The sequence below is a fragment of the Lygodium microphyllum genome, chromosome 27 (genome assembly GCF_053477565.2).
Source record: "Lygodium microphyllum isolate KBCC chromosome 27, Lygodium_microphyllum_v1.1.10, whole genome shotgun sequence".
Taxonomy (NCBI): domain Eukaryota; kingdom Viridiplantae; phylum Streptophyta; class Polypodiopsida; order Schizaeales; family Lygodiaceae; genus Lygodium; species Lygodium microphyllum.
Window position 1 is genome coordinate 79,833,335 of NC_141161.1, and position 11,207 is coordinate 79,844,541.

General features: G+C 39.4%; 1 protein-coding gene across 1 annotated transcript; it reads left to right on the forward strand.

The window, feature by feature from the left end:
* Positions 1 to 993: 993 nt before the first annotated feature.
* Positions 994 to 3,426, forward strand: LOC148012513 (pentatricopeptide repeat-containing protein At3g09040, mitochondrial-like). The gene has a single exon (XM_087669161.1). The coding sequence runs from the start codon at positions 994 to 996 to the stop codon at positions 3,424 to 3,426; it is 2,433 nt and encodes an 810-aa protein (XP_087525287.1).
* The last annotated feature ends 7,781 nt before the right edge of the window (positions 3,427 to 11,207 follow it).

The following is an 11,207-nucleotide window of genomic DNA, read 5'->3' on the forward strand; positions in this document are numbered from 1 at the left end:
GTGATGAGAGTGGGGCAAATAAGGAATAGCTCAAAGCAACTAGGCATGGATGCTAACCATACATCATGATGAGAGGGCATATCAAGCCCAGTAGAGTGCAAAATATTCTCCTTTGGACATCCTCCGTATATTTAAGCAACGCAAAGACTTATCTACAAATGTACTTCGCTTCGAAACACGACGCATGCCTAAACACCATCAATAAAATTGCTACATAACAAACATGCAAGAACTGCATATAGAACTTCAAACTCCTTTACTGAGTTGAGCTGCATATGGCAACCTAGTTTTCACTATTGAAGGTTGGGTCAGTGGTGGGGGATCAATGGTGTGTAACCACCCTTGGTAGCGACCCTAATTTGGACACACATTACACGTTGGTTCGTTGTGTAAGGCCTATTATGCGTGCTCGTGTTTTGACCATGGATTGCAACTTGCATGCCTTTAGTTCCGCAATGGGCTAAATTCTCATCTGAACACTCGTTTGGAATCAATGCGTCCAATAGACTTCCAAGATGCTTTGATTTGACCTACTCCCATTGTACTGGAAGTATAATCAAAGCCTAAAAATAATAAGTTATGGAGCTTGTAGTACAATAACTAGAACAAAGGAGGATTCAAAGGTTAAGCAAAAATAACCCAAGGCCAATTTCACCAAGGTCAGAAAAAAAAGGTAAAATCCAATGCACTTGGAAATTTTATGCCTACCCAAGGAAACATGGATGATCTTAGGTGCTTTCACTGTAATGAGCCAAGACATTTTAGGAGAGATTGTCCAAAGCTTGGTGAAAACCATTGCCAAGGCCAATTTCGAGTCTTGGCAGCCATGGCTCGCAACCAGTAATCTCACGCCTCGGTGAGAACTTACGCTTATTGAAACTACGTCATGAACCATGGTCGCTGGGGTGCATACAGGGACTCGGGAGGATCCGGATGCGCGCCAGGTGGCATGGCAGTGATCAAAAAGAAGAAGAAGAAAGTTGATGCATTTACATGTTGAGGGCTGATCCCCCTGTAGTTGTTGGGGCTGCAGAAACGTTCGTGGATCTGTTGCAGAAATGCAGACGGAAGAAGGATCTCCCTCGCGCAAAGCAACTGCTGGCCTCCATTCGCGAGCATCAGCTTGAAGACCATGGCGTGGTGGGGAACTTCCTTGTGCCCACGCTGGTAGACTGCGGGGGCCTGCGCGATGCTCAGCTCGTCTTCGACTGCCTCCCCTATCGCAACGTCTACTCTTGGACCTCCCTCATTCTGGGCTATGTCGGATCCGGCGACTCTCACCATGCCTTCCGCCTCTACCACAACATGCTCCGTGATCGCGTGCAGCCAAACCATCATACCTTCCTCGCGCTCTTGCGAGCCTGCCATGGCCTCAAAGGTGCTGCCTGCGAGGTATCTGTGCATGCTGACATCGTGAAATGTGGGCTTGATACAGATGGTTTTCTTGGTAACAGTTTGGTCGGTGCCTATGGCAAGTGCGGCTTGCTTGCCGAAGCATTGCAAGTGTTTGCTACACTTTCCTACCGGGATGTCGTATCGTGGAATGCACTGATTGCAGGATATGTTGACCATGGACTTTGTGAGGAAGCACTGGGCTGTCTTGAACAGATGCAGCAGGAAGGTGCATCCCCAGATCATGTCACGTTTGTTGGCAGCTTGAAAGCTTGTGGAAGTGCAGGAGCTATAGAAAAAGGCCATCTACTTTGTATTCAAATAATCCAAAGAGGATTGGAAAGCAATGTTATAGTGGTGAACTCATTAGTTGATATGTACGCAAGGTGTGGCCAACTTGCAGAGGCTCGCCAACTGTTTGATCAGCTACCTGTTCGTAATACAGTCTCATGGAATACAATGTTAAAAGCTTACACAGAAGTTGGTCTTGGTGAGGAAGCAGCAAGCTGCTTCAATCAGATGCAGCTGGAGGATATATCTCCAGATGATGTCACATTTGCTTGCACTTTGAAAGTCTATGGAAGCATAGGTGCCATAGAGCAAGGTCAATTATTGTGTGCTGAATTAGTCTTGAGGGGTTATGAAAAAAGTCTTATTGTTGGCAACACCTTAATAGCCATGTACACCAAATGTGGCCTGCTTGCAGAAGCACGTGAAGTGTTTGCCTCGCTTCCTGATCAATGTGTAGTCTCATGGAATGTACTTATCACAGGCTATATGGAACATGGACTTGGTCTTGATGCGATAAGCTGTTTTAAGCAGATGGAGTTGGAGGGTAGGTTTCCAGATGAAGCCACATTTATTAGCACTTTGAAAGCTTGCTGCATTGCAAATGATTTAGGTACAGGTCAAGATATTCACCTTAAGCTCAGCAAAAGGGGGTTGGAAAGGGATCCTCATATTGGCAGCTCAATGGTGGATATGTATAGCAAATGTGGATCACTCATAGAAGCATACCAGGTGTTTGAAAAAATTCATGCTCGGGATGAAGTTCTATGGAACACAATGATATCAGGGTTTGTTGAACATGGGTTAGGTGAAGAAACACTGAACTGTCATGTGAAAATGCAACTGGAGGGGGTCATTCCAGTTGTTGTCACATATATTTGTGGCCTGAAAGCTTGTGGCATCACAGGAGCTGTAGAAACAGGCCAGCAGTTACATACTGAGATAGCTAGAAGAGGAATGGAAGGAGATCCTAGTGTGGGCAACACACTAGTTGATATGTATGGAAAATGTGGCTTACTTGCAGAAGGGCGCAAAGTGTTTGATATGCTGTCTGTTCAAAATGTTGTCTCGTGGAATGCACTTATAACTGGGTATGGAGAGAACCACGAGGCTGGTATGGCCCTACAATGCTTTGAAGACATGAAGATGGAAGGTGTTAAGCCAGACATTATCACTTTCACATGTCTTCTTGTTGCATGTAGCCATGCAAGCCTAGTCTTGGAGGGCCAGGAGTTTTTCAATGCAATGAGAGAGAATCATCGCTTTGAACCAACAGTGGATCACTATGCTTGTATGGTTGATCTTCTTGCACGGTCAGGACATGTTTACGAAGCAGCCAGATATGCTGAAATCATGGAGTGCCTTCCTTCAGAAGGAACGCTCAGAGCTCTGCTTACTGGTTGTAAGATCCATGGGGAGGTGGAACTAGGACACAGATACTTTCGGCAGCTTGTTCAGATGAATCAAGAAGATGCTTCCGCATACACACTAATGGCAGACATTTATGCAAGTGCTGGCATGGGGGAAGAAGCAAATAGATTAGAGAAAGCGAGGAAATGTGCAAAGGCAAAGAAGATGCCTGCAAGAGCATCAGTTGAGGTAAACAAAGACTTGCAGGAATTTGTGGTGGGTGTCTATCAAGGCAAGAAGATATTAGAGATATTAGATGATTTGAAATTATACATGAAAACATGTGGACATGTGCCAAATGTAGATGTAATTTTTGCACATGCCCATGATGACTAGAAGTAACATTTTACAAGTCAGCAAAATATCTGGCATGATAGAATGCTTCATGGAAGTGCAACGGTTGATGGCATATATTGTGCACCCATGTACACTATTCTTACTTCTAACCAGAGCATGTAAAATTACATATCAAATATGATTTGCATACTCACTTCAGTCTCAAGTGGACAAAGCAGATATGTTTTTAGATAATCGTTAACCTCATAAAGCTTTGCTGCATTTTGGTATTTTGCAAAATAATGTGGCTGACTGTATAATTCAAAATAATCAAAGAATTACATGAGCACAACAGCATGGCCGGAGCTAAAACATTTCAATCACAAGTATACAAGGCCTCTTGCTGAAGCCAAGATTTCCCTTGAAGCCTCTCTGAATGCTTGTGAAGGGGGAGTATTGAGGACTGGAGCCCTGTACAGGTGGTGCATATTGAAAGGCTGTCCCTACTGAAGACCAATCGGCAATGAGTCTCAATGATCTCCCAGACTTTTGATCATGAAATTGAGGGCTTCAACAATAGTTGGCTGGGCAAGGTCTCCAAACCCACCTCCGCACAAGAACCAACCTTGATGATGAAGATCATGTATTGAATCTCGACCTTGTAGAGCAAATGTCAACCTTGGTTCATTGACTGCTAACAAAAGGCCCCCGAGTAATGCACCGAAAATTGGATTTTGCATGATGGAGAACACTGCAAGTCCGTCTCCGTAAGTGGCTTGCCTCACACAACCCTAGACAGTGCTCTTGACATGCAGGCAATGGCACGTGCAAAGTTGGTAGATCTCATGTCATTACATTTGGGCTAGTTGGCTACTAGGTGCAAGATTCCTATGAGCCACCAACCACAAAAAGACCCTTTGTGTATGCTAGCTGTCTAAGAGGCACTTCGAGAAGATGCGTCTAATAGGCTATGTGATGCTTTGCCCATGTTAGGCTTCAAGAATAGAGGACTGGTTAGCATCATCCTACATCAATATTTGCTTGTGATTTGAGGTGTGCAAGAGAAGATTTCAAGGGATTTTGCAAGACTAAAAGGTAGGTTAGCTCTTGTTGAAGCTAAGAGCGCCCTTGAAACCATTGTATTTGGCCTGCTTTGTGGCCTCAAAGAAGGTAAAAGTATTTTTTAGGATAGTCTATAAAAACTATTTTGATTATTGTGAATAATACCTTATAGGAGGGGAGTGTAATATGATGCTAATCACATTTTCTAGAGCTTGTAGGCCGTTGACAAATGAGTGATAAGGTGCCACTAGTTGACATCTTGCTAATCCTTGCCCTTAGGAAGGAGACAAGTTAGGCCAACCAAGTAGCTAATGGTTTCTTGGAAAGTCTAGGTGCCTCACCTTTTCCTAGAAAGTGAAGGAAAAAAGCCCTAGAAAATACTTCCTTGGGTATATTTTCCCCTCTTGAGCTTGGAAGGCTTGAAGTAGCTTCTAGTTGATGAGGGGTGTTAAGAGGGAGCAATCCATCTCTCTTGTGATGAGAGTTGAAATGCATTTCTAGACCTTCCCTACATCAGGGCATTTCCATAAATGTGGTTTCGTTAAAACAATTAGTGTCCTCCCTTAGACACATGGAAAGTTGCGAAGGCAAAAAAGGAGAACTCCATCCTCATGCACTCTATTTGGTAAGGGATAATCTCACACCAAGATCCTAGGGTTGAAGGGTGCAATTCCTTCAACACTATCACTTGGCTCTCGAGGCCTCCTCTTGATAGATCCTACTTGACTTTGTCCAAGATTCTGTGCCATCCCATTTCTTATCCCTTCTAATTGGCTCTCTCCAAGATTTTGTGCCATCTCATTTTCTTCTCTACGCGACCCCAATCTCTAGCACAAAGCTCTTCTTGTGTACATTTGCACACTGGTTCATACTAGTAGTTACATTGGGGATTTGATAAGAGTAAGGGTGCAAGGTGGATACATAGGAGACAAGTATAAGAAGGATAAGAGCATAGTCCAAGAGTGTTATGCCCAACTTTCCCACCTTGTGAATTGCCTCAGTATCCTATTTAAAAGTTGTCAAGACACTCTAGGAGGTTGCCTCCGAGATGCAGTCTTATGAGCACTCTAGAGATGCATCTCTCCTATAGAAGGTCATGTCCTTCTAAGCATCTTTGGTATCCCCATTGTGAAAACAAAGGCCTCCTAGGTCTCTTGCTCCCATCTACAATATCATACATCCTTGTGCATGTGTCCTAGTCTAATTGGTCCTCCAAGTCTCTACATTGTTGAAGCTGCATTCAACAATCTAAGAAAACCATTTGCCAAGTATGGCAACATAATGACATAGAAAGCGGTAATCCATGTTTTTTGTTTCACTTATTCGAGTTGCTTCACCCTTGCAACAATTTTGTCACTAGCACCACCACCATGATTTCTTCCACTACCACCAACATCCCTCCCTCACATCTATCTCTCTTCCCCTTCATCTATCTCTCTCTCTCCCTCGCTTGCTCACTCTCCCCACCCACAAATGCACACTCTTTCTATATTGTGTCTCCCTTGCACCTCAAACTTTCTCTCTAAGGTTCTTTCTCACATGTTGATGAATGAGAGAGAGAGAGAGAGAGAGAGAGAGAGAGAGAGAGAGAGAGAGAGAGAGAGAGAGAGAGAGAGAGAGAGAGAGAGAGAGAGAGAGAGAGAGAGAGAGAGAGAGAGAGAGAGCCCTAACATCCCCCATATCAAACACATAGGAAATGAAGACAAAGAATAGAATTTGGCTTTCCTATTAGCAATGCCGCTTTGCAGTAACTTTATGTTGCTAGCAATGCCACTTCGCAGTAACTATGTGAAGTTACTGTGAAGCGACTTGCATGAAGTATACAAGGAACATTACTTATTACATTATATGTAAAACCTCATGAGGGACATTAACCTTAAAGAAGCTCCATTGGAGGCAAGTGCGTGCAACTTGGTGGGCCACAGAAGAGAGTTTGTCTTGCTTGTCACATCATTAATATTGGAACCTCATGCCATAGCTCTCTTCCAGTCATAATAAATTCAAAAAGAGCAAGAATGCATGAACATGGAGAAAGCAAAAGAGAGTGCATGACATCAACATTGGGTACAATCTCCTGCCATGCATTGAGAGGGCTTTGGGCCATAAGAGAGAGTTTGTCTTGCATGTCATGTTATTAGTATTAGAACCTCACACCATATGTCAATCTTCCGTACATAAGAAATTCAAAAAAGTAAGAAAGCATGAACATGGAGAAAGTAAGAGGGAGGGCATGAGATCAACATTGGGTACAATCTTCTCCCATGTATCGACATTGTCCTCATTGTATTTATTTAGTAATTTGATTGACCTTTACCCAAAAATAGTCATTTTTACAAAAATATAACAAGCCTTTCGGTTGCTTGATTGCACCTAAGGTTTTTGATCTTTTGGCGTCAAATAAATAATCTATATCTATGCCTAAATAAATGTGTCTAAATAATTGTCCAATACTAATGGCATTATGCCTTACAAATAATAATTGGCAAACAATGTAGGCAACATTGTAAAAGTAAATACATCCATCAGCACACATCTAATAATACCAATGATGCCAATATATAAATGTGAATAATCTAGGATTGGCAGAGTGCTCAGCCCAACACCATAGATGTATCTTCACTTATCTTTATATATCAATTCAACCTAACAACAAATAAGTCAATGTGAGAATAATTATTTTTAATGAATAAATCATTTTTAAAAACAATATAAATATAAATGATTGAACATTGGCTTTTACGAAAAATAAACAATTAAAGGATACTTCAAAGACAGTCGACTAATAACATATCTTACCAATAGAGAAGAACACTCTAGCTAATGAATGCCTCATATGGAGTAAATATAGGGTAAATAATACACCTCATAGGGGCTTACATTTCACACAAGCTAAATTAATGTCTCCTAGAAACATATCCTTGAGGAGGGTATAACTACCTTTAGTTACATGTGACATGATGTATAAAGAATCAAGTAAGATAAGAGCACAATGTGCACGTTGTCATCCACTGGGATTCCTCAACAGGGTGGTTTTTGAAATTAACTAAATGTCTAGATAGCTTTGGTTAGTATCTATGATAGCTCTGGGTTCTAAACTTTTATTCCTCTTTTAACAAAGGTTGTTGTGAGTAATCCATTATGAAGATAGGTCAATAAAAGCATTGGTGATCACTTTCCTATAAATTCCATAGTTTTTCTTATTAGGTTGAGTAGTATAAGATTGTCAAGCTTTAGCAATCATGTCTTGAACTTATGACACAATACATGAATGATCATACACAATGAGATTATCTAGCACAAATGATTTTGAATAGTACTAGATTAGTAGCCTAGGAATTTGTGCTACCATGTAACCTGAAATGAATAATATTTGGAAAAGTTTACTTTAAGTGATGGCAAGGTAAAAGTTAAAAACATGAAATGCAAAATACCTATCTAACATAATTATGTAAGCTTGGTATTATATTAAAAAGTTAATGAAGATACCAATATACTTTTCAAAACTCTCTATATAAATGTAATGTCCCCATTACTCAGTCCACTTTAATAAATAATATGCATACATAGTTCACTTCAAAAATAATAATGAGTGTTTCAGAAACAAGTTAATTAATGTGCAAAAAATGTAGGATAAATGACATTGTTAAGTGAATACTTGTCACATTTACACATTCATAAATTGTTAATGCAAGCTACTTAGTAAAATTTAACATGTAACATTAACATACATAAAAACTTACACATTCTAAATCAAGCCATTTGACATTGAAGATAGGAAAAATTAATAGCGGAGACACATTCCTCTCGAAAAGTTAATAATATCTACAATTTTACAATATATTAAACCAACATTGAGAGCATATTAGACCTTATACGCAAGGAATAGGGACTAAAGCGCTTTTGGGGTAAGAAAAAAAATAAGGAGAAGGGAAAAAAAATTTAGAGTGAAAAAATGAAATCTAAATTTGCATTACGTGCAAAAATGGGGGAGCCCAAAAGAAAGGCACGCTTTTTGAAGAAAAGTAAGTTCTTAAGGCCAAATTTAAAAAAAAGTAAGGAGAAGAGAAAATCATGTCGTGCTCTTCTCCCCAAACATCTATACAAACCTTCTATATTGGGAAAAAACCATGGATTTGAATCTTAGAGAGTTAGGTCGAATCCTTTAAGCATTTTAATCTACTCTTCATAAGGATTCTAGCCGTGCTATATGTATTCGAAGTTTCGTGGTTGGTGCTATGAGCTTTCTCGTCAAACATCTTCCCATGATGGTGCATGTTTGCTAATCTCTCTCCCTCTTTTTTCCCAAACATCAATTGTAACATCTTCCTAAATTCTATTTACATGATCTCCTAGCCTCTCCTCACTTTCTCAAGCCCCTTGTTTTTGCATATTAAACTTCGAAGGTCATCAGAAGATGACACCAAAATGAGCAAAGAAAATTTGAGGATACTGTTGTAGCCTACCCTACCCTTGCTCTAGCCCTAAGCAACATTAGATTCAAGTTTTTAAGGGGTTTATGCGTGCTCATGAAGATTGCAACCCAAAAATCATTAAATACGGCCCCCAAGAGACATAGAGAGAGTGTACGCTCTCCCATCAACAATGAAGTGGTCACTAAATTTGAGGTTCATCTTGAGGCTAAAGCACAATCCAAAGGAGCCTTGAAACCCATGCAATCAAAAGACACGATGGTCATATGCCAAGCCGAAGTTGCAGTAGTTTCATGTAACAATGGATGGTCATATGCTAATAATCAGGTGTGGGGTAAATATTATGGTTGCTTATGATATTCTAAAATATTTCCAAAAAATATCAATTCTCTTAATTATTTTCATGCAGTTGATCACATACACTTTAATGAAAAATAAAAGAATAAGCTTGAAATACTAAAAAAAATGCATGTAGAATGGTCTTTTCACTTCATAAAAGTATATTTGGTTGTAAACTATTTGAAAATACATTTGAAAATATTGAAGGTAAATTAAATTATTTATTTGATTTCTAGGACAATAAAATGGGATCGAAAATAGTAGTTTCTATGCACCAAGTGTAAAAGTGTGTTAAAAACACTGTTTTATGGTTATGGCTACTGTTGGATTTGGATATGTGATGGAATATAGTATCTTATGGTTCCGTGCTTGTAACAACTAGATGGAATATTTATTGTGCTGGTTCAAGACATTAGGATTCCTAGCCCAATGCACATTAGCATCATATGGGAGGGTGAAGAAACTCACATGTGAGTGGGGATAGTATGCTCTTGTGAGAGATATGTGGTTCTGTTTTTGAATCATTCGAGCAACTGAGAGGGAAAAGAGACAAGTGGAAGTGCCTCTATTATTTAGGATGGATTTAGTGGCTCAAGGAAGCTTAGTGGAGCTTTGAGTTAGTAAATTCCCTATTGTTTGCAGAACGAGTATGGTTACATATAGCCCCACCTTACAGTGTTGGAAGGACCTATCCTAGGCATGACAAATGTCTTCTCTATGGAGAGAGTGATTTTTGTGCCACTTTGTGAAGTGATAGTTATATATATGTTTTTTGAATTAAGTAACATTTTTTGAAGCGTTTGTCATATGCTAAACGCAATGTTAATGAAGAGAGTGTGGAAAGTAGAGTGAACTGTAGTTGATGATTTCAATGCAAGTAGATGTATATATATATACATGGTACATTAAATGAGGTAGGTGAGATCCCATTCTAAATATCTAGGATGTTTACAGTGAGGATAACTATGGGTTCCTTTCTAAAGAAAACTCCGCTATCTAAGTTTAATGGGGAAGGATCCAAGGTAGAGCAAGACACATAAGCTTGGGTCAAAGCCATGGATAATCATTTTTTGTTTGAAGAAACTATTGTTGCTAATCAATCCATGACTTCACATCTTTGTATCACTGATCAGGCAAAACTTTGGTGGAAACAATGGTGTTGAGATAAGGGAGTGACTGAATCTTCCCAAACGTAGGAGCAAATTAAAGAAGCAATGAAAGGGCAATATTTACCTCTGTCTTTTGAATCCATCAAAATGAATGAATTTTAGTCTTCATCAACTTAACTTGGCCCTTGAAATATATTACTCGAAGTTTGCGAATCTTTGCAAGTATAGACCGTTAAATGACATCTACTCAACCAATTCCAAAATTCCACCAAGGGTTAAATCCACCTCTGAACATTCATCTTGAATCAATGAGATTGGCAACCCTTGTGGATGCCCTAATGCAAGCAAAGCCCATAGTCAAAGAGATTACTTAGAATGGTTAAAGGAAATGTGTTGTGAATAACAACTATGGAAGGAACTATTTGAATCATGGGACTAAGAGGTAACCCTTATGAAAGAACATCCCCAATTTCTCTCGAGGTGAGGACATCTTGATTTCTCTAAAAGCAGGGGAGGGGAGAGATATAATATTCCCATTAGTCAATCCAATAGATAATGTGCATACACTATTCACTTCAAGAAGAATAATATGTGTTTTACAAAAAAGTTGATTAATGTGAAAAACCTAGGATAAGTGATTTTGTTAATGAAAGATGCATGTGTACTTAGTAAAAGTTAATTCATAACATTAAAATATGGGAAAGCTTACACATTTTAAATTGGACTATTTAACATTAAAGATGGAAAAATTAATAATGTACACGTGTTTGTCACGAAAAATGAATTACTCTACAATTTTATGACCAATTTTATGACATGTTAATCTAACACTAGGGGTACATTAGACCTTGCATGTAAGGAGTAGGGGCCAAAGTGCTTTTGGAGAAAGAAATAAATTAGG